Below are 22,871 nucleotides of genomic sequence, written 5' to 3' on the forward strand. Positions count from 1 at the left end.
TGTGAGGAGGTAGCGTGGGTCCCTGTGTTTCGGGGAGGAGCTGTCAGGGCTTCGGAGGAGCCGGAGAATAGGGACCCGCCAGAGCCTCTTGCTTGGGTTCGAACTGCTGTGATTTAACTGCATAATCGGATTGAAAGTGAGCCGCGGAATTTATGTCAGTTCACATTTCATCAAACGGCGAGTGTGAATTGAAGTCGACAGAACAGAGGGTTAATCCAGAACTAAAGCCAAAATAATTAGGGGCCCCCATCTAATCTCCTGCTCATTCTAACACCCTTGAATGACATTAAAATATGGCAAGCTTGCTCTTGGCAGTCAAATGTGTTCCCCAACTTTAAATGGGCCAATCAAAGCCCAGGCTTTACTGCATGGAAGCAGAGGTTTGCTCATAGGAACCTACATAGTTTTGGGTGTCAACCACAGCAGTGAATAATTCAAACAAGCTTATTATGTCATATATCACTTTTTACTTGAATGTAGATGTCTGCAAGTTAGCGCATAAACAGGATCATAAACAAACGTGTACTCCACATCAAGAACCAGAAATGAACTCCATAGCTGTGTTATGTCAAAAGCAATGTTTAAGAAGCAAATCTTTAACTAACAAAATCTTTTATTCAGTGTAGCCAGATGAAGTAACTCTAAAACATTTTGTCGCTTTTTTTAAGTACTTTTCTTGGCCTATAAATCAAAGATTTTTCCTCTCAACATAATCTGCTCTTTTCATCCTTTTATTTTGATTGCTTTTGAGTTTATGCACGTGTGGATGTTGAATTACTTGGTTTGTGCTCGATGCAAACACTTAAAAGTTTTCTATTTTTAAAATGTTTCCCCAAATATTGAAACTTTAGTAAAAGTTGTATATTGTAAAAGGAAGTGCAAAATTAAGTTTGTAATGTATTTTTAAGAACCACTTTTTTCATACCAAATGCCTAATCTAGAGTATAATGGATAGATTAAGACATTGTTTGCCAAATCATAAACCAAAATGTCATTACATTTGGAATATTCTAAAATGCTTCCCAAAAACTAACCTCATCTTTAGACAAAATCCTAACCATGGCCACCACCCAAACCCTGACCAGAGCAAAGTTTTAAAAAGCTGGAATGTGAAGCATTTGCTCTGAAGCACTTTGAATTGCACTGGACATTGTGAATTGTTCTTTAAAAACAGACATTTTTTTCTCATACACTTAGGCCACAACTTACAAATAAGATGTATTGTTTTCACGCAACTGAAAATCTCTTAAACTTGCCTTTGAATTAATGAAACAATTCAATTTTATCCTCAATTAAACTCACAAAATGTCAAAGTTTACATTTGTCCGTCCATGTCTGGGAGAGCTGAGGAGAAGCAGGAAATCAGCCAAGGTCAGGAATGTCAGACAGGAAGTCCTCCCTGTGTTTGGATGACTACTTCTGAAATAGACTTCCCGTTCCCTTCGATCGGTTGGGTGGTGTTTCATTTAAGGTGGTGATAGGGGTGACCACAAAACACACAGCTGCATATCCCTCAACTGATAATACATCAATAAATAAAGGGGGTGGAAAAGTTATAGAGAAACTGGCAGATGTCACCATTTTGTATTTCCTATATACATTTGCTCTGAAGTTATAAAGGATGCATCTCCACCCTTCTATGAGAAAGCTACATCACCCCACATTTCAGTCCAAAGGGAGCTATTAGCCTCAGCGGAAAAACTCTGTTAGTCTGTCACAGTCCTCTGGTTATTACGGTGCTCTGCAAAGACAACAATTTCTAGTCACCAGCTATTTTTAGCATATACTGCTGCTAAGGAAAAACACTAATAGACAAAGCCTTCAAATTTTGCCTTAGGAGGTTTGCAAACTGTCAATAACTGCAGAAGAATCTGAATCAGCTAGATGAAAATTAAAGTCATGCTTAATGTATAGTCAGCTGGTCAAATATCTTTATGAAGGGGGTTATTTAGCAATATCAACCAACTAATGGTACAATATTTATAGCAGCAAACCAAATAAATGAATAAATGGACATTGAATATTTGGTTACACTTTATTTCAATAGTTCACTTTAGACATGCTACTAACTATAAGTAAGTTTGTAACTACATGTCAACTAATTATCATTAAATTGCAACTACATATCTACTAACTCTCAGAGTAGACTGTTAGGGTAGGTTTAGGGTTAGTAGAAGAAGTTGACGTATACTTGCAAAGTTTCTGACAGTTAGTATATTGTATGTTGTGGACCCATAAAAATAAAGTGTTAGAAGATATTAAGCAGACAGTCTACTAATACTCTAATGACTGCTAGTTGACATGTAGTTGCAAAGTTATTTACTGTTAGTAGAATGTCTAAAGTGGACTATCGAAATAAAGTGTTACTGAATATTTATTTGACTTACAGTAAAAGAGAACGACATGAATGAGTGAAATGTGAGACATGAAAAATGTGGGCTATGGTCAATTAAACAATTTAGACTGCAGAAAGCTGCAACTGACCAATGAGAACAAAGCATTCCAGAGAGCTGAATAATTATATAGTCTATTTATGTATAAACTTAAATCAGAATCCATTTCAATGCATCTTCACCAACAGTTGTGTGTACTACGACTTAATTTAGTCATGTTTGTAGTGCATGTTTGGCAGAGACTAGAGACAGGTGTAAACATAGTCATGGGGTAAATCACCGGCCACGACACTTATACAAATAAACGCATTCATTAAGGGGCCTCTGAACTTAGATTCCTCTCATGTTTGCTCTACAACCAGCAGCTGTGAGCGATCACAGGACATTGGTAAGAACTTTCTGGAACAATAGAAATGATTGCCTATGACTCTGTCATAGTCGCGTAAAACCTTTGTTCGATTATCCCAAGCATTTCCTTTACAAAAATACTGCATTATAACTACCTCAGACACAGAGAGGCACTGTTGCACATGAAGGCCACCCCCACACTCACCATCTGGATCATTTAGAGGGCGGAGTGCCCGCTTTCCCTCCGTCCCTCTTGCGCTCTCTCCCTTCCTCCCTTCCCTTCCTGCCGGCCTCTGAGCAGAGGATGTGTCTGGAGTGTGAGAGAGGAAGGCGGTGAAGTGGGTATGTACCCTCTCTCTTCGTCCCCCTCGTTACTCTCTGTCTCTGCTGATTGCTCTATCTGATGACACTGAGCAGGCCCCCTGGGCAGGGCAGTCTCTTAGTGGCGGAACGGTGGACGGTGGAACAACAAGCCTAAATGTCTGACGGAGATAAGAATGGCCAAGACAATCGTGAAGGTACACATCCTTTCTGTTTGTTTTCAATGAGGAGAGGCATCTGGAAAGTGTTTGTTTATAATGTCATAATATTGCACTGGTAGAGAAATCTATGTATATTTACATAAACTAGAAAGAATGAAAGAAATGTAATGACATTCAATATTAGCAGCATAACTGTTTCTGCCAGGGGAACGCTACATAATTGACCCCTACCCCCATCCTGTGTATTTATTTATTTATTTATTTATATATATATATATATATATAAACAAACAATTGGGTGGAAGGACTTTAAATTTGGTCAAACATTTAAGCATGACAGGAAATTAACAAGGTCTTGTCATAATGCACAATGTATGTAACATAGGTCGTGGCCTAGTGGTTAGAGAGTCGGACTCGTAATCCAAAGGTTGCGGGTTTGAGTCTCGGGCCGGCAGGGATTGTAGGTGGGGGGAGTGAATGTCCAGCGCTCTCTCCATCCTCAATACCATGACTGAGGTGCCATTGAGCAAGGCACCAAACCCCCAACTGCTCCCTGGGCGCCGCAGTATAAATGGCTGCCCACTGCTCTCTCTCTGTGTGTGTGTGTGTGTGTGTGTGTGTGTTTACACTTTGGATGGGTTAAATGCAGAGCATGAATTCCGAGTATGGGTCACCATACTTGGCCGTACGTCACGTCACTTTCATATACAAAATCCAACACATCGCTGTGCAAAAATGCTCTCCAATAAGGGAATGAAACCCAAACATAGGGTATCAAGGAGCTAATATCATGCAAAAATATATAAAAAGGTATACACATTAGCGAGGCCTGTAAGTAAAAAAAAAACTAAAAACTTTAATGTTGAAAAACATTCAAGTACCATTTTTATATTTAGTCAATAGTGCATCACCGTGGATGAATAGATGACATAATTTGCAGCACTTTATGGGTTGTTCATAATAAAAAACAAACAAAAAAAACATTAAGTACAAAGTCCTTTCCATTTATCTTTATTTTTTTTCAAATACCTTTTATATCAAACTGTAATGTTGTGAATAAAAGATATTCAGGCAAACACTTACACTTGGTCTCAGCATTATGAACTCTGAGATTGTTTTGCATGATGCTCTTATTTATCAAGGAGGGGGTAAAAACATGCAGTTTCTGCCCTGAAGCTGTTTCTAAGTAATTGTATTCTTACATACTTTCCCGTGGGTGTTTCAGTTCTTCAGCACCCAAGGGATTGGGTAATATGAAATGGAAATTTTGAAACGTCAGACTTCGAAACGGTCAGGACATCACTGAGTCATTCTTTGGAGAAGAGATCAATCTGCTGAGTTTAAGACTTTACTGATGTCAAACTTTTAGATTTAGCCTTTTGCTGGTTTAAATAATCTCTGTCTCAGGAACACCAGGAAAAAGGAAGACTTTCACTGTTAAAGTCATTCATTGTGCAAGTCAGAGAAATCTCTCTCTCTCAAAAAAGTATGCATTCTTTTACACAATCAGCAATAACTTTGTTTAACATTGCAGCTGAACAGCTGCACAATTCATTGGATTTTTCTATGCTGTTGGCTTATTTGGATCAGTAGCATATGGGCTACATATTTTTTTCTGCATTTTGACTGACAGATGCCCTTGTCCCAGTTGAGGTGTGGCCAGAGCTGGAGAGAGCCGAGTGTTTGGCCCGGGGTGCAGCTCTGAAATGGGCCTCAGGTGTCTTTTGTCGTCCAGAGCATCTGGAGAGACTTGGACAATACAGGAAAAGGGAGAGTCAACGAACTGCATCAATTCATTCAAGGTTAAAGGTAAGTAGTGATCATTATTTCACTTCAATTAGAATGCCTCTAAAAAGTATCTGCCCAACAAAGTCTGCAAGAAAAGTCATCTGTACACTTGCATTTTTCTTAAGTCAGTTGTACAGTCCTACCTGGAAGGTGTCGACTGGGGTCTTGGTCAATTGCGAGAGGCACGAGCTGAGCTGAGAGAAGTGTCTCATGACTTGCACAAGGCTGACTTGGAGTCCAGGAAAAATTCTGAAGAAGTAACTACACTGGAGACACTTCGGGAGATTTCTGTCTCTCACCGCCAGCTCCTTGCTGCAGTTAGTAACCTACCACGTCTCTATAAAGGTTAGTGATTCCCTGCCCTTTTCAGAGCACAGGGGTGTCCAATCCTTGTCTTGGAGCCCAACATCCTCAAGAGTTTAGCTCCAACATACATGCCTGAACATTTCTAGTATTCCTGAAGACCTTGATTACCTTGGATCGGTTGTGTTTTTAAATTTGATGATGGAGCTAAACTCTGTAGGACAGCGACCCTCCAGGAGCAGTATTGACACCACTACCGTAGAGCCAAACATTCTCAAGTACACAAAAGGACTTGAAAACAAGCACTTCTAGCTAAGCAAGTTAAATTTTATGAGTCGCTGCATTCCAAAGTGTGGTCATTAATAGTGCAACACAAGTATGCACACTTCATCACCACTATGGCGTAAAATATTTGGACTCCAATTAAGTTTTTTTCCAATTAAGTTTCTTTTAGGTCTACTAGCAAGGCAGAGCAAGAACCTTGCTGAGCAACAAAATCGCTATTAAGGTTGACATGTTTATAGCTAGCTAGCTAAATTCTAACACAGATCTATCACCCACTTAAGTACTGAGGTTTGCCAAAGTAATGCAAGATTACACTCCAAGTATGTACACTGGGGCTATCATTTGCTATGCCATCTCTTTCATGTCAGTACGGAGTATGGTGCTAGAGACAGAGAGACTAGTGGAGTCTCGGAGACTATTGGAAGCTCATGCTCGACTAATGGAACTAGAACGCTGGCAGTATGAGGTACTGCAGCAGCTCCAGGGACCCCGGGGATCATCCGGGACGGGATTTACCTCCGAGGATGAGGAGTTAGTCCGGAATTATTTCTCAGGTGTTGGACGCTTGGTGGATGCCCTTGCCAAGGAGCTCTGGGCAGTAGTGGGTAGTGGGTTGTCACTTGCTTGTCAAAACCCCACGCTTTTTGTGTCAGCTGTACGGATAGTGGAGCGGGAAGAAGCACTAGATCAGATGTTTCTGGAGGAACGGAGGTCAACATCAGGACAGAGCACACCCATGCCCCCTGGAAGACCACGTTGCTGGAGGGACCGCTTCTTCAAGGTTTGATGATAAGCAAGTTTCCTATTGGTAGAAGTAACAGAAAAAGTTTTTAAATTCACTTAATATGTACCTGTTCTACTATTTGGTTAGGTGATGGAGGAGGCAGTGTCAGCACGTTTCCGTAGCGTGTCATACTTGCACACTCGTGGACCAGGGCTTGCAAGTCACTTGTCTGCTCTACAGCATTGCATTATGGGAGACCTTTCAACAGTGCGGCATTTTCTCGAACAATGTGTTCCGTCTCACTATCGTCTAACAAGAGCTTATCTGCACATCTGCCACCAGTTCTTGCAGAACCATCTTGGACTGGTTAGTGGATGGGAGCTAGAGGGTGGGGAAATCTTCGCTGTTCTTAACTGGGTTCTGCACATATACAACAGGTAGGTAAAGATTATGCTTCAATCAGAATTTGGTCTAATTAGAAAGTCCTACACATGAGAACTTGTTCTTTAAGCTCAGAGATGATGGGTGAGCCAGCCCTTGTAGCTGAGCTAGACATTGAGGACATGGGACCTCTCATTTCCCAGGAAGGTCTCGAGCAGCTGCAGAACAAATATGTCCAAAAAGTTCGGGTACGACTCAGGGAGGGGTTTTAATCTCTAAATTTATAAACATTCACATTGTCTTGTCTGGATTAACAGGCCACAAGTTCTTGAGAAATTTTACTCTGATTGCTTGTAGAAGAGTGTCTCAGAGTGGATGCACAAGGCTCTAGAGGTGGAGCTGACAGACTGGCAGAGGGATCAGGAACCTGATATTGACCATGAAGGCTGCTATCACACCAGCCTTCCAACCATCATTGCTCAGGTAATAAAGCAATGGCTTAATCTACAATAAGATAAATTTAGCTTGATATTGGCACTGATACATATGGACTGCTCTGGTGTCTGGGTTGTTAGATGCTAGAAGAAAATGCACGGGTGGCTTTGATGATAAGTGAAGCTCTGCGGGACCAGACAATCCAAATGGGGCTTTATGAGATGGAGAACCTCCTCAGCCGGTGTGTATATTTAGCAATACCAGGAAATCAAAACTTGTATTGATTATATCCAACATTTTATACTTTCCTCTCAATACATCTAAATAGATTTCGAGATGCAATCATAGAATTTGGGAAGGAGCATCGCAGGGATTCATCCATAAACAGTAACAAGTTCTACCTCCATTATCTCCTGGCCTGCATCAACAACTGCATCATCCTCAAGTGAGATGGAGTACATGTATCTTTTTTTTACAGTATGTCTGTATTTATGTGATGTTTGTTTGAAAATGTGTGTGTTTTAAATTGTTTTGTGTGCGTTGGAGGTACTTGTAAGCAGTAATTCTCTGATTTAAATGCCCATCTAGAACCTCCACAGAAAGCCTGCAGCAGCAGTTGTGCTCATTCCCTTCAAACCGGTATTCTCGCATTTCACTTGGACCTCTGGCTGCCCTGGACCGTGCTGTGAGAAAAGCATGTCGCTTAGTCATGGACCATCTCTTGTTTGAGTTGCAACCTCATCTACAGGAGCTCCTGTCTCGTACCTGTCTGGACCAGGGAGAAGTAACCCCAAATATGTGTGGGGTTTTAGAACGTCACTGTGAAATTTACAACAGGGTGCGGCAACCTTGTCGCCAGGTTAGTGTTTACACCAGGCATTAGAAATGACATAGACAACACAATAAAATGAGTGAATATATTTACCAACAATGAAAAATGACACCCAAATAGCCTTTGCGTCATGTGATCTCCATTATCTACAGAGGCTAAAGGAGGAATGTCAATGGCTAAGTGTTGTGGAGTATGTCCGTACACTGATGCAGAAGAGATTGGTCTGCAGAAATAGTGATGACCGAAACCAATTGGCCCAGCGAATGACACAGGATGCTCAGCAGCTGAGGGACCACCTTCACAGCATGGTGAAAACACATTTACATTAATTGGGGGGGATTTTGATGTGGTTTAGGAGCAAGTCTTCTGGCAAGTACATCCAGATAGATAGATTCAACTTTGACTGAAACAAAAGCTTACAATGAGTTAAATTAAAAACATTAACAAATAATAATCTAATTATTAATTAATTGCATACCTGAATCAAAGCCATTCATGAGAAACTGACTTGAACTTGCACAAAACCGGCAATTTATTGGATCTTATCAGGCTTGGGTCAGGTAGCAAACCTCTAGGAACAACACAAGAACAAGTCTGTATACGTTTGTGGAAATGAAATTACTCTGAGAATTTCACTCATGTAATGCCATTTTTACATTTAAAGGAGATTGATGGGACCATAGGTGAGGTGAATCCCATAGCCTTGATAATTGCACTGGCTGACATAATCAATTTGAAAGACCCAACCATGCTAATACTGGAGATTTCTGGATTGGTAACCAAGTACCCCGATATAAGGTGAGATTTCAAACAAAGTATACCCAGCATATCTTCTAAATGCATTTGAAATACAGAGATTAATCTATGTCAAGAGACTTATAAAGTGTGTCTTTTCAGTGAGGAGCATGTCTCTGTCCTGTTGGATGTAAGAGGGGATGTACCCAAAGTCGTGCGGAAGTCAGTACTAGATTTTCTGGAGCAGAGCGCCCCACCTTTACCACAAGGATACCGCCCTATATTCACAGAAATCCTTGTGCCCTCTTCCAGCATACAGTTTTGTCTGCCTACAACAAAATGTACTTGAGAAGCAGAAATAGCCCTACTGAATTGTATCCGGCCTAATAAACAGGAATTGCATTATTAATTCATCAGTATTCAATAAGACTAGCCTACTCATTATCTGATCTGTCATGTCTGAAATGATACTGTTTCCAAATAATATTTACATTTATGATCTCAACAAATGCTTTCCTACAAATGAAAGTGCACAAACAAAATGTACATTCAAGAAATTAAAAAAAAGCTTGTTAGTTCTCCAACATGTATTGTAGAAACAAGAGAAAGCAGTGCACATTCTGGCTCATTGTATTTGTAAATATTTGGGGGTGATCCTTTTTTCAATGTAAATGTATAAAAGTTAATGTTACCAAACGCTGCATTCTCAAAGACATTCAGTCAATTGCTTTAAAACGTGTATATTGTGGTTCTCTATGTATATTGTGGTTGACTATTTGTCAATAAAATAACGCATATTAAGAAAAAATATATAAAACTGATTCATCAATTCATAAAAAAATCATTAATTGAATAACAACCAATAATGTAAATACTTTATTATTTTACATTGCCCCGCTACCTTCAAAATTGGCCCAACAATTTCAAAGACAAGAACATTTCAAAGTCACTTACCTTGAATTAACATCGTAACTTTGACTTGTATGTGATCTGTTTCTGTGTTATTAGCACATATGTGGGGGAAAAAAACCTAAAAGTATTGTGTATGTAATTTTGGCAACGGCTGAGGGGCGGCCCTTCAGTGGTCACGTGATCTTAGGGGCGTGACTTCACACACAAAAAAACATGGCTGCGCCCATAGAGATCATGTTGGATTAATCTATTTGTGAACGATCTTGGCGTTATAGTACAAAATGCATGAATAAATAAGTTCGTTCACGTATAACTGAAGTGACAATGAAGACATTTTGCGGTCGTGCAAATCCAACAACTGGAGCGCTGGATTGGGTTGAGGAAAGCGAGGAGTATGATTACCATCAGGAGATTGCGAGGTGTGTAAACCATCTCATGTAACATCATGCGTCGACAACAACTGATCTTTGCCTGTTTCCGTGGAAGTGATCAGTTATATTGTTTTAAAAAATAAACTTATCAAAATGACGTGATGAAAATTCTTGACAGTGACTTGATGCTATTTTTGTTCTTACACGTGGAAAGTGTGTTGTGGTAAAAGTGCTCGATTATCAATTACACTTAATCGAATTGTAGTCATCCGATATCCTGTCATGGGACAGGGAGTAAATTATCTGGACCTGTCCTGATAATGGTTGCTGTGTCTCTTTCCCAGGTCCTGCTATGCAGATATGCTGCATGATAAAGACAGAGTGAGTTACTGAAATACTGTAAACCAAATTAGTTCCAAAACAAGTTTAGCTCCTCTGATAAAAAAGGGAAACAGAAAATCAGAATGACATAACAGTGAATAAATGACTATGTTCATTTTTGGGAAGACTATTCCTTTATGATTAGCTTAATTTGTCATATTTTCCAAAGTATATAGGCATAGAAAAGCTGAAATGTTGCTAATGATTTTTCTGCTTTGTGTACTTAAGAACGAGAAATACTACGAAGGCATTCGAGCAGCGGTGAGCAGAGTAAAGGCACGCGGTGAGCGGGTGGTGGTCCTGGACATCGGCACTGGGACAGGTTTGCTCTCCATGATGGCTGTGACGGCTGGAGCTGATTACTGCTATGCTATAGAGGTGCTCACTAATGCTCATGTATTGAATGTTGAGAAATAAGATGGAATTTGAATGAAGACAGATATATAAATCCCATACAGGTGTTTAAACCCATGGCACGCGCTGCCACTTCCATCGTGGAGAGGAACGGCTTCTCGGATAAAATCAAGGTCATCAACAAACACTCCACAGAGGTTACGGTTGGACCAGGTTAGACAACCACCAATAAGCTTTTTACACGGGTAGATCAGATAGGTTCAGTGTATTGGTTTTATATAGTAGTAGTAATTAATATAGTAAGTCCAACTGATAATTACAGTCCTGAATGTTGAGTGCTCATTACAGCTTTCAAGCCATATAAAATATATATGATAATACATTGTATAATACCTCTTGTGTATATCACTGTGTGGCAGCCATAGTCAATATTACAAATTACATTTTTTGAAATGTATGAATAATAGAAATTAATATAAATAAAGGTTTATATATATTTTTTATATTTTGTATGTAAAATTTTATAGAGAATATATTAATAAAATGTGTGTGTACATACAGTACATACATAAATTGTGTAATTATTGTTTTTTATAATTTTATGCATATTAAAGAATATTATATATAAATATACACACACACACAAATCATGTTATAATTTTATTTAATTTTTAAAAATATGATAAATATTTTAATGAAATTAATAATTAAAAATATTCAAATAATATACTTATTGTAAAAATTTTATTTTTATTTAATATGTCTAATCATGTTATTTATTATTAACATATCAAATATAAAAAATTAAATGTATGTATATGCATGTATGGAGAAAATCAACTTGAATTAGTGTCATATTATAAATACTGTAATGAACACCATCATCTGTATCACCTTGCATTGCATTCTTGCAAATATAAATGTATTTGTATCTGTAGATGGAGACATGCAAGAACGAGCTAACATTCTTGTCACTGAGCTGTTTGATACAGAGCTGATCGGTGAAGGAGCATTGCCCAGCTATGAACATGCACACGTGCACCTTGTCAAGGTAAATACAGTTGTAAATTGCAGTTTAACATTTTGCTGCATCTTTGAAGTGTGTAATGGAGCTGCTCTCACTGGCACAGGCAGGTTGTGAAGCTGTGCCACATCGTGCAACAATCTATGCCCAGCTGGTGGGGTCGGACATGCTGTGGAAATGGTCACAGCTCCAACCCATAGAGGTGAACGGGAACAAACTGCTGCCGCCTCCTGCTGTGGTGAAGTGTGCAGGAGTGCCCTCTGTCTGTGACATCCAGCTTAGCCAGGTGCCACCAGAGTCTTTCACTCCCCTCGGGCCCATCTGTACCATGTTCAGGTACAAGTCTGGGTGTTCCTTAGCTCTCTAGATTAAAACATAGTTGTCTTTTTTTTTATACTCTTATATACTCTTCCACTCTAGTGTGGATTTCAGCAAACCGGTTAGCAGCGCTGCTCAGTCCTATACGGCACAGTTCAAGGCCCAGACCAGCGGGAGAGCACAGGTGGTCTTATCGTGGTGGGACATCGACATGGACCCTGATGGCGACATTGTGTGCACTATGGCCCCCAGCTGGAGCTACTCAGATCCTCGTACTTACCCTGTAAGTACTGGTGCTTAGCCACTAATATTAATGTGTGAATATCAAAAATATGTCCCAAGTAATTTTTCACCTGAAAAATTATTCAAAATAAAAAATTAAGAAATCATATTTTGTATAGAAAAGAAGCTTATACTTAGTCCCATTATTTACTTGTCAATAACTTGTACCTGTTCATTTTGTTTTTGAATTATTTTGAATTTTGTTTGTAAATCTCATTATAGTCATTTAATAATTCTTATGAGATCCTTTTCTATAATGCACAAAATTCTCTCTGGTTCTCTCTGCATATGTAAAGAATAATGTGGAGATGTATAAATCATTTTCATATATTTTATTACAGTATTAAACGTATTTTTGTAAAAACAAAAATATATACACACACACACACACGTGCGTGTATATATGTATACCCTATATACATATACATACATACTGTATATATATTTAATTTAATTTTTAATTTTAATATTTAATTTTATTCATTCTAATGATTTATACAATGAAAGTATTATTGAATAATAATCTAAATTTTGGGGTGAATGTCTTTGCTGGAGTCCCTCTGATAGGAACACTGTATGACAATAAGCTTTTTTTGACTAAAGTATATTTGGTTATTTTTCATCATGTGATGTGCAGTGGAGAGATCACTGGATGCAGAGTGTCTACTTCCTTCCTGCAGAGGAGAATGTGTCAGAAGGAGAAGAGCTGAATTTATTAGTCTCCCATGATGACTACAGTCTGTGGTACAGGCTTACTCAGAGGTAAACAGATTTTGAGCAGTGTTTGTTTAGGCATGATAACAAGTTCTCAGCTTTAACTGAGACATTTACATTTATCCAAAGCGACGTAAATGTTCTCTGAGGAAGACTGTATTATATTTTTTTAAATCTGTTTTATAGTGAACAAAATGATGTCAAATTGGCAAAGTTTCGACCATGCTGCACGTGTCAGGCCCACATGGTCTGGACGAGGCCTCGCTTTGGGGAACTGAACGACGAACAGAGGACAGAGAATTACTTGAATGCATTACGCAGTGTAAGCTAACTAATGATTAATGTAAGCTTGAAGTGCTGCATTCTGTTGACAGGCAATGGCTCAATTTTGTGTTTCATGTATGCTTGCAGATTCTGAAACCAGACAGTGTGTGTTTGTCTGTCAGTGATGGGAGCCTGTTACCCATTTTTGCTCATCTGCTTGGATCTAAAAAGGTGAGCCTTTTTTTTTTTTTTTTATTAAAAACAATTAATATATTTAATATATTATATATAAAATATTTTTTTATATCAATACTTCTAAGTATTGAATGAATAATTGACATTTTTCTTGCCTTATCCGTTGTCTTTGATTAGTTTTTTCTGTGAGGGATAAATGCTGTTACCTTAAAATTTAGCCAAAATAAGGAATGCAAGGAGGCAACCCTGCTAAAAAAACAAAAAACAATAGAAGCCCAATAGAAACCATCCCAGAAATTCCAATGGTTTCCATTAAAATACCATTATAAACCATTAGCCTTTTCCAGTAAAACCATTACAAAATTCCTTTTTGTAATGTGTTTTGGGCATTTTTCCAATAGGATTTAACATCCCACCAATAGAATCCATCTCATACCAGTAGACACCATTATAGTTTTCATTAAAACCAATTCAATTCCCATTATAACCATTAAATCCATTACATTTTCTATTGTGTTTTGGGCAGGGTTCTATTGTTTTTTTCAGCAGGGATAAAATTAAGTAAAATACTGTCTAGGTAGGAACAGAACATACTGTAGATCTTTCCGTCTCTGTCTTTTCAGGTGTTCAGTTTGGAAAACTCTGGAATGGCGAAACAAGTGATCGAACAGGTGAGATTTTAAATCTAAAAAAATATACCTACATAAGTTCAGACAAGACTGATTAGTAATGAAAGGTTTTATTTTCTGCTCACAGGTGCTGCATGCTAACTCACTGAAACATGGAGTACAGCCGCTTGGAATAAGACCCGAGCAGCTCTCATTAGCTGACTTAGAAGGAAATCAGGTACAAACTAAACCGAATCTGTACAGATCATGATGCCCTCTATATATGTACTCTACAAGCATTTGTGGAGTTTCAAAGACTCTGTAGAATCTGAATTAATCACAACAACAAATACACTACCATTCAGGGCCCGTATTCATAAAGATTCTAAGAATCCTCTCAGAAAACTCTTAATTTAGCTTAAAAACTTTTACGTAGGAGTCTTAGCTTAAGAGCGATTCGGGACCGATCTGAGAGCAACTCTGAGTAAGGAAAAGACAAAAACTTTCATCTTAGTGAGGAGGCGGGGCTGACCCCGTTGCTATATATGACACAATCTTTTGAAGACTGTGATTGGTTGGTTGTCAAGAAGGAAATAAAAGAGTGCTTTTAAGAGTAGGGTATATTATAAGCCGTCACTTTGAAATTACAGGCGGAATTTTTCCTCTCACTTTTTCTCACACACACACACACACACACACACACACACACACACACACACATTATATATGTATATATATTCTTTATTTTTTATTTACCATGCTGTCATACTTACAGAGCCGGCGCCAGGGCACCTCCATCGGGGGGCATTTAAATTTCTAGAGGGGGCACAAATCACGTTGTGTGTGTGTGTGTGTCGGGGGGGGGTGGGGGCTGCAATCTGTGATCTCGTGCAGTTGCTGACGCTCGCTAAAGCATGCAATCGCATTATGTGCGCTGTTTTATCGGTACTTTCGCTTTCAAAATCAATCGCGTTCAGCAAGGAGGGGAGAGGATGGAAAGTGGGGGGGCACAGTAACTCGTCTGGGGGGGGGGGGCACGGCCCGCGACGCCCCTTGGCACCGGCCCTGCATATTTACTGTGTTTTAAAGTAAATGAACAGAGACATATAAGCCTAATAAGTGCTGTAACAGACCCAAATCATCACTGCTGCATAGTTGCATTTTTCCAGTTGCCAAATATTTTAATGTAGTGATTTCTGGCACTATGGCAATTCTGCGCGGTGTCTGAGATGTTAGCATGTCTTTAATAAGATCAGTCACAAACATGATCCCTGCACGAACTAATGTGTAGTGTCTTATTAACTCACTGTCATGCATTGTGTGCAACACATTTCTTCTCCCTCTTCATTTTCGTCCATTTTCTCCGCTGTTAAAGAAACTCTTAAGCCCCTTAAAAGTCCTCGTCCATACTCCTAACAAGTTTGACCTTAAGACCTCTTTTAAGGGTTAAGATGCTTTCTGAATTACTTTTTTCTTTACTAGGATTTTTCTTTAATTTTAAGAGTAAACGCCCACATTTCTAAGAATTTTCTTAGAATTTTGTCACTAGGAGCTACTTTTTGCATTAAAATTCTTCATGAATACGGGCCCAGAAGTTTAGGGTCAGTAAGATTTTGTATTTATTTCAGTTCTGTCAAACGATTAATCGCATCCAAAACAAAAAAAGGTTTTTGTTTATGTAATATATGCGTGTGTACTTTGTATATTTATTATGTATGTATATATAAATACACACACATACAGTATATATTTTATACCATATATAACATTTTTCTTAAATGCATGCATATGTGTGTGTATTTATTTTTATATATATATATATATATATATATATATATATATATATATATATACTGTATATAATAAATATACACCGTGTACACACACACACACCCATATATATATAATTTACCAAGGGTAAATATCGGCACCCTTGGTAAATATGATCAAAGAAGGCTGTGAAAATTAATCTGCATTGTTAATTCTTTTGATCTTTTATTTAAAAATTCACAAAAATCTAACCTTTCATTGGAGAATAAGAATTTAAAATGGGAGGAAATATCATTATGAAATAAATGTTTTTCTCTAATACACATTGGTCACAATTAACGGCACCCTTTTATTCAATACTTTTTTAAATCTCCAGAAATTTGCCAGTTTAACAGCTCTAAAGTTTCTCCTATAATGCCTGATGAGGTTAGAGAACACCTGACAAGAGATCAGAGACCATCCCTTCATCCAGAATCTCTCCAGGTCCCTCAGATTCCCAGCTCCATGACGGTGCTTCTTCTCTTCAGTTCACCTCACTCATTTTCTACAGGGTTCAGGTCAGAGGACTGGAATGGCCATAGCAGAAGCTTGGTTTTGTGCCCAGTGACCCGTTTTTGTGTTGTTTTTGAGGTTTGTGTTTGGATTATTGTACGGTTAGAAGATCCAAACATGGCCCATTATAAGATTTCTAACAGAGTCAGTCACTTACTGATTTTTTTTTATCTGTTGGTAACCAGGACCTCCAACAGAAATATAGGCCCACAACATCAAACATACAGCAGTATATTTCATTGTACACATGGGGTACTTTTTATCCCTGTGTTCACCAAACCCATCTTGAGAGTTTGCTGCTAAAAAGCTCATTTTTTAGTTTCATCTGACCATAGAAGCCAGTCTGATTTGAAGTTCCAGTCATGCCTGATAACTGAATATGCTGGAGATTGTTTTTGGATGAGTCAGGAGAATTCTTCTTGAAACCCTCCCAAACAACGTGGTGATGTAGGTGTTGTTTGGCAAATATTTTTTATATATATATATATATATATATAAGGTTTTCTGACCCCAGACTCAACTATTTTCTGCAGTTCTCCAGCTGTGGTCCTTGGAGAGTCTTAAGTCAATAATTGTGTCCAATGTGTATTTGAGAAAAACATTTATTTCATAATGATATTTCCCCCCATTTTAAATTCTTATTCTCCAATGAACGGCTAGATTTTAGTGATTTTTTTTTTTTTTAAATAAAAGATCAAAAGGATTAAAAATGCTAATTTTCACAGCCTTCTTTGATCATATTTACCAGGGGTGCCGATATTTTTGGCCATGATTGTGTGTTTAAAAAAATAAATAATAATTTTGGATGTGATTAATCATTTGACAGAACTAATTTATTTATTTAACTTATTCAGCAAGGATGTATTAAGGTACATCACATCAAAAGTTTGGGGTCAGTACGATTTTTTTTTTTTTTCAGCAAAGGATGCATTAAGATGGTCTAAAGTGACAGTAAAAACATTTATGTTACTACATATTTCTATTTCAAATGAATGCTGTTATTTTGAACTTTCTAATAATCAAAGAATTCTCAAAAATGTATCAGTATGTATGAGTTTACACAAAAATATTAAGCATCACAACTGTTTTCAACATTGATAATAATTAGAAATATTATCAACAAGAAATGAAACTATTAAAAATTTTAAATGGTTATATTTTTCACTCTTCAGATTTCAGTATTGATGGGAGAGCCATACTTTAGCACCAGTCTTCTGCCGTGGCACTCTCTGTTTTTCTGGTACTGCCGCACCGCTGTGGCGCAGCTGCTCCATCCTAATGCCACCATCCTGCCCCGTGCTGCTACACTTTACATAGTCGCTGTTGAATTTCGGGTAAATTATTTATTTTGGATACATGTCGGATATATGTTTTGTAATATATATTTACAGACTGACTGACTTCTGTATTAAACATTTTTGAATCTTGAATCAGGATCTGTGGCGAATCAGAGCTCCTTGTGGTTCTTGCGAAGGCTTTGATGTCAGTCCAATGGATGAAATGATTCAAGTATGTACTGGTTTCAGGTTTTGGTCTGAACATGTGTTATGAATAAGTAGATTGCATGAAATTTGAATGCAGTTGATTAATATGGTTTTGTGATGAACTCCACCCACAGCAATCTTTGGATTACCGTGAATCCTGGGAGGCAGAGCCACATCCACTGTGGGAATACCCATGTCGTGCTCTGACCAAACCACGGCCAGTTATGGCATTTGACTTTACGCAATGTGTTCCTGAACAACCAATTAACAGTGATGGAACTGTGCCATTCACAGGGTAATATGAACATATTACAGTTATTATATTATTGCATAAAACATAATAAAATTTGAAAATAACTAATTGTATGTATAATATAATTATTATATTATTACAAATATGTATGTAATAACTTAAAACATAGATGTCAAATTAATTCATTTGTGTTTTAGCATGAATTTTAAAATTCTAAAATATAAATGAATAATTTTATATTATAAACAAATACAGGTGCATCTAAAAATACTAGAATATCGTGAAAAAGTTCTTTTTTGGGGGGTAACTTATTTCAAAAAGTGAAACTTTAATATATTCTAGATTCATTACATGTAAAGTAAAAAGTTTTTTTGTTTTAATTTTGATGATTAGAGCTTACAGCTCATGAAAGTAAAAAATCCAGTATCTCAAAATATTAGAGTATTTCCTAAGATCAATTGAAAAGGATTTGCAAAACAGAAAAGTTCAAGTTCTTTAAAGTATGTTCATTTATGCACTCAATACTTGGAAAAGTATATATGAAATATATATGAAAGTTTCACTTTTTGAAATAAGTTACAAAAAAAAAAAAACTTTTTCACGATATTCAATTTTTTTTTAGATGCACCTGTACATCAGTATTAAAATACTGTTCAAAAGTTTGGGCTTGGTAATATTTTTTAAGAAGTCTCTTAGGCTCACCAGTGCTGCTTTTATTTGATCAAAAATACAATAAAAACAGTAATATTCTGGATTTTTTTAAATAGTATTATGATATAAAATAAGTAGTTTTTTTGTTTTTTTTCTGTGATGTCAAAATTGACTTCAGAAATCATTCTAATATGCTAATTCATGCTGATCATATTTCAGGAGAGGACGCTGTCATGGTGTCGGTCTCTGGATGGAGTATCAGCTGACTGAGGACATCACTGTAAGCATGGGCCTAACCAAACCAGTCAGCGAAGAGGTATTTGCTAAAATTATCTTGTTTATTGTACAAACAATATTTGCATTCAGATGAAATGTCAGTCTTCATAAATCTTCCTCAATGAAGCTTAAATTGAAATTCAGATAAGATTGTAATAATCAGGTGTCACTTTCTTGACCTCTTCACCTTAATTGCTTTTCTCATTTCACAGGGAGTTTGTGAATGGAACCCACACCGGAAACAAGGAGTGTTCTTCTTCAGATCCACGAGGGAAACTTCTGGGGATGGAAGGGAAGATCTTTCCTATAATTTAACCTTTGAACCTCATACTGGTGACATAAAAATGGACTTCTCCATCACCGAACTTTGAATGCTGAACAAGACTCAAATAAACTAGGCCATTAGTTGTTTACATTTTCCCCCCAAACAATGCTTATCCAAATATTTTCAATGACTGTGAACTTACATGAGCTTTTAACTGTTTGTTTTTTTTATTCTCCATTATATTCAGTTAAACAGCTTAAGTAACTTCTCTAAACAATCGGATGAATCATAATGCATTTAAATTAATCCGATCAGTGCAGTGATTCATTCTGATTGCATACTATGATAGATCAAACTGTATGGTGCTACACAAGTTTCATGATGCTGTTTTAAGTAGTGATATGAAATGAGGCGAAAGTCTATGTATTAACAAATTTTATTAAGCATTTGATTTTAGCTTAAAATAATCACCTTATTCTATACAGAAGGCAAAATACATGAGCAGCTGCTTTGGATTTTCAAATAAAACAAATTACACTCAAAGTGGAGATTCCTTAATTGCACATGAAGATGAGATAATATAATGCAGAGATAATATTTATTCATATTTTGAACATTTCAGTGATGCCTCTGGATGCTATTTGACAAAAACGAACAATCGTATGTAATACAGACATTTACAACCAAACAGTGCATAACCTAATGTATTTGTTGTATGGGTAACTTTAGTGCATTCAATTGTCAAACGACACTGTGAACTGCATCCGTTGATTACACAGATGGATATGTAATCTGGGCCTCAAAGTTGCAGAATGGTAACGGAATGTAATAATGTCTCAAAAGTGAGAGTCTATGCATCAGCTATGTCAGTGTTGGCAAGCAGAACCTTCTCTCCAGGTTTGAAGGCAGGCATGCCTAAATATGGACAGCTGGCACATCGGAAAGCATCGCCCAAATAACACTATAGAGGAAAAATATGTCAGGTGTCACTTTATACAAAACTTCAAAGTCATCACTTGTACAAAGAAATTAATAGATTTAATTAAAAAAATACGTACACTTCCACAGGCTGACTGGGGCTGGCTGGCTTTCGGAGTTCCTTTACTCTCCTTTTCCAATTCTTCAGCAAGACCACAGGTGCTACACAGACCAAGAACAGTCATATTAATTGGATGGATACATTGTTTAGAACTTTATATGTACTTTAAGGTAATCACCAATTTTTGCAGGCCTTTTTCTTTTTGGAGTCCTCTCCACAGGAAGCCTTGAGAGAGGATGGGTCAGGTTTTTTCAGATCATCAGCATCCAAAAGTGCATCTGAATCTACCAAATCCTACAGAGTGAAGGAGTAGAACAATGTGGTGGGTGATACACAAAAGGCACAAGATTGACAGATGCCAAAACCGATTGTTACATACCACATCATCGTCATCCATATCATTGACTGATAGTTTCCACTTTTGTGCGGTGCTTGGATCAAGAGCTGGTTTCTCTGCAGAAAAGTGTTGTGGATTTATTAAATTGTTCATTTTTAATTGATGTCAACATGCATGAAAGCTTGTTTTTGCCACAAAATAAAAAACGGATAATTATGATCTTTCATTTCACAATTAGAACTTTTTTCGCAATTGGAAGTTATAAACTCATACATAATTGTGAGTTTACATCTCGCATTTATGGCTCTCTCGGAACTAGGAGTTTATATCTCGCAACCGTTTTTATTAAGAACTTTTCTGCAAATTCATCTCTCAAAAATTGGAAGTTATAGACTCGCAATTGTTTTTTTTTTTTTACAGAAGAAAATTTGTGTTGTAACTGTAAAAAAACTAAATTCTTTAGATATAAGTGATATGCTGCAATATACAGTAAACTCAGAATTGTGGGGGAAAAGTTCAGAACTGGGAGATGAATTCTCATGAACTTGGTACATTTAACGCATCAACTCTTAAAAACCACAAACCTGTTGTAGTGGTTTTCTTGCCAAAGGAAATTTTCAGTTGTGTTGAGGATCCGACCTCAAAGTTAGGTTTAGATGCTGACATGCGCACCCTTAATAACGTGTTTCCCTGGAACCCTGTGCGTTCTTTCAGAGCTGCGGCTGCTTCTGGGCTCAGCGGCTCTGACTTTACCTGGGAAAAATATTTGCGTCATCAGTCAAGTATTCACGTGAGGCATTTTTCAGTCTTTTTGAAATTAGCAATATAACAATCGTTATATATTTTTATTATAAAAAACATTAATAAATAAAAAATAATAATGATCAATTTAATGATATCTAATTTTCAAAACTTAATTCAACAGTTTGTTTGCATCAGTGTGAATTTTGAAATTCGTATTATTATTATTAGTTACAAAAATATTAGTATTAACTCTTATTACAATAATAATTTCAAAAGGCGAAAAAAATCTGTATATATTTAATCTACAGTATATCTCCCAGTCCTACACTGAATACTGACCTCAGTGACTGATACTAATCCAGACAGTTTAAGAGCTGACATCAGTTTCCCAGCGGTTCTCACACCGTTGTCCTCAGAACCTAAGAAAAACCATTAGCACAGACTCATTTCACTTGAGAATGCTGTACAGACTGTGCCTTTCTGAATCAGATACCTGTTACCGGCTCTTCTAGCACAAGTTTGCCACCAGGTCTCATTACTCTGGCCATCTCAGCCAACATTTCTGAACTGTGGATTGGTGAGCTGTCGGTCAGCAGGCCTGAGAGAACCCAGTCATAACTTGAAGCTGCGTGAGAAGCTAAAACAGACAGATTATGTGGGTGAATGATTCCTTAAATTCTTTAACTCAGATTGAGACTTGAAAGTAATAACCTCATTTGCCTCTGTACTTACAAAGTTGTAGTCTCTCTATGTTCTCCAAAGACACCAGACTCTGGTTACCAACAAAAGTGCCAATGCTTTCAGCAAACTCCTTCAGTGCAGTGGGAGATGATGGCTGAGTCCATATCAGCAGCACTCTGTCCCCCTCCTTCAGTCCAAGGCCTGCCATCACCTACTAATATACGTCTATATTAATATTAAAGGCTCAAATACGTGTTATCTACACTAAGCGTTACAGATGACCGTTTACAGTAAGATCTGCTGCATCATAATGACGGTGCATTTACAACACAAAGTAACGTTAAACTGCGTTTCCTCGATAGATATCAATAACAATGTAACTAAAAAGCACTTAACACGTCATTCAGTATAACCGAAAACCATAAAAACACTCAAATACACAGAATGCTCAGGGAAAAACTAGTTTTTTTTTTTCCTGAAAATAAATAAATAAACAGCTGTCCAACCTGTTAGATAATGGTTTTCCAGCACCGGTGACAATGGCCGTCGCAGTTATAATGTCGCAGGTTATGCACGTAACATTAGGCGTCGCGCTAAAATTATAACATTTGCTGTTTCTAGAGTAAAAGCATAGAACGGCAATCAACAGACTTGTGCAGAGGCTTTCTCTGATTGGTTAGTACAATGGAC

General features: G+C 37.4%; 3 protein-coding genes across 4 annotated transcripts; 2 read left to right on the top strand and 1 right to left on the bottom strand.

Moving 5' to 3' along the window:
* Window positions 1-3,036: 3,036 nt before the first annotated feature.
* On the top strand, window positions 3,037-9,505 carry LOC306866473 (exocyst complex component 3-like protein). The gene is made up of 13 exons (XM_079411704.1): window positions 3,037-3,259; window positions 4,857-5,032; window positions 5,137-5,356; window positions 5,968-6,380; window positions 6,471-6,760; window positions 6,835-6,952; window positions 7,062-7,187; window positions 7,280-7,380; window positions 7,468-7,584; window positions 7,728-7,998; window positions 8,124-8,279; window positions 8,636-8,769; window positions 8,869-9,505. Exons 1-13 carry the CDS (start codon window positions 3,220-3,222, stop codon window positions 9,053-9,055), a joined length of 2,349 nt encoding a protein of 782 aa, XP_079267830.1. The 5' UTR covers window positions 3,037-3,219; the 3' UTR covers window positions 9,056-9,505.
* A 312-nt stretch (window positions 9,506-9,817) lies between these two features.
* On the top strand, window positions 9,818-19,920 carry LOC306866882 (protein arginine N-methyltransferase 7-like). The gene is made up of 17 exons (XM_079412300.1): window positions 9,818-10,037; window positions 10,334-10,370; window positions 10,599-10,748; window positions 10,829-10,937; window positions 11,663-11,775; window positions 11,855-12,084; window positions 12,169-12,349; window positions 12,986-13,110; window positions 13,249-13,384; window positions 13,474-13,557; window positions 14,145-14,192; window positions 14,278-14,367; window positions 17,624-17,785; window positions 17,886-17,960; window positions 18,070-18,230; window positions 19,059-19,155; window positions 19,328-19,920. Exons 1-17 carry the CDS (start codon window positions 9,943-9,945, stop codon window positions 19,484-19,486), a joined length of 2,052 nt encoding a protein of 683 aa, XP_079268426.1. The 5' UTR covers window positions 9,818-9,942; the 3' UTR covers window positions 19,487-19,920.
* Window positions 19,801-22,800, bottom strand: LOC306866885 (anamorsin-like). 2 transcript variants are annotated; one of them, XM_079412303.1, is made up of 9 exons: window positions 22,688-22,800; window positions 22,233-22,395; window positions 21,994-22,137; window positions 21,840-21,919; window positions 21,341-21,509; window positions 20,799-20,872; window positions 20,598-20,713; window positions 20,439-20,520; window positions 19,801-20,341 (listed from the first exon to the last, which is right to left on the bottom strand). In XM_079412303.1, exons 2-9 carry the CDS (start codon window positions 22,387-22,389, stop codon window positions 20,231-20,233), a joined length of 933 nt encoding a protein of 310 aa, XP_079268429.1. In that variant the 5' UTR covers window positions 22,390-22,395; window positions 22,688-22,800; the 3' UTR covers window positions 19,801-20,230. The 2 variants fall into 2 exon arrangements, with proteins under 2 accessions (XP_079268429.1, XP_079268430.1); XM_079412304.1 differs by having other exon boundaries at window positions 22,233-22,392; window positions 22,688-22,754.
* Window positions 22,801-22,871: the final 71 nt, after the last annotated feature.

This window comes from Barbus barbus, assembly GCF_936440315.1.
Source record: "Barbus barbus genome assembly, chromosome: 48".
In the NCBI taxonomy this organism is placed as follows: Eukaryota; Metazoa; Chordata; class Actinopteri; order Cypriniformes; family Cyprinidae; genus Barbus; species Barbus barbus.

Excerpts from the sequence above, each read along its gene's own strand:
- LOC306866882 (XM_079412300.1), top strand. The coding sequence starts at position 9,943 with ATGAAGACATTTTGCGGTCGTGCAAATCCAACAACTGGAGCGCTGGAT. Across the intron at positions 10,038-10,333 it reads TACCATCAGGAGATTGCGAG|GTCCTGCTATGCAGATATGC; the intron begins GTGTGTAAACCA and ends TCTCTTTCCCAG. Across the intron at positions 14,193-14,277 it reads CGAAACAAGTGATCGAACAG|GTGCTGCATGCTAACTCACT; the intron begins GTGAGATTTTAA and ends TTCTGCTCACAG.
- LOC306866473 (XM_079411704.1), top strand. The coding sequence starts at position 3,220 with ATGTCTGACGGAGATAAGAATGGCCAAGACAATCGTGAAG. Across the intron at positions 5,033-5,136 it reads CAATTCATTCAAGGTTAAAG|TCAGTTGTACAGTCCTACCT; the intron begins GTAAGTAGTGAT and ends ATTTTTCTTAAG. Across the intron at positions 6,953-7,061 it reads AATATGTCCAAAAAGTTCGG|AAGAGTGTCTCAGAGTGGAT; the intron begins GTACGACTCAGG and ends GATTGCTTGTAG.
- LOC306866885 (XM_079412303.1), bottom strand. The coding sequence starts at position 22,389 with ATGGCAGGCCTTGGACTGAAGGAGGGGGACAGAGTGCTGCTGATATGG. Across the intron at positions 22,138-22,232 it reads CATAGAGAGACTACAACTTT|CTTCTCACGCAGCTTCAAGT; the intron begins GTAAGTACAGAG and ends TGTCTGTTTTAG. Across the intron at positions 21,920-21,993 it reads GCTAGAAGAGCCGGTAACAG|GTTCTGAGGACAACGGTGTG; the intron begins GTATCTGATTCA and ends GGTTTTTCTTAG.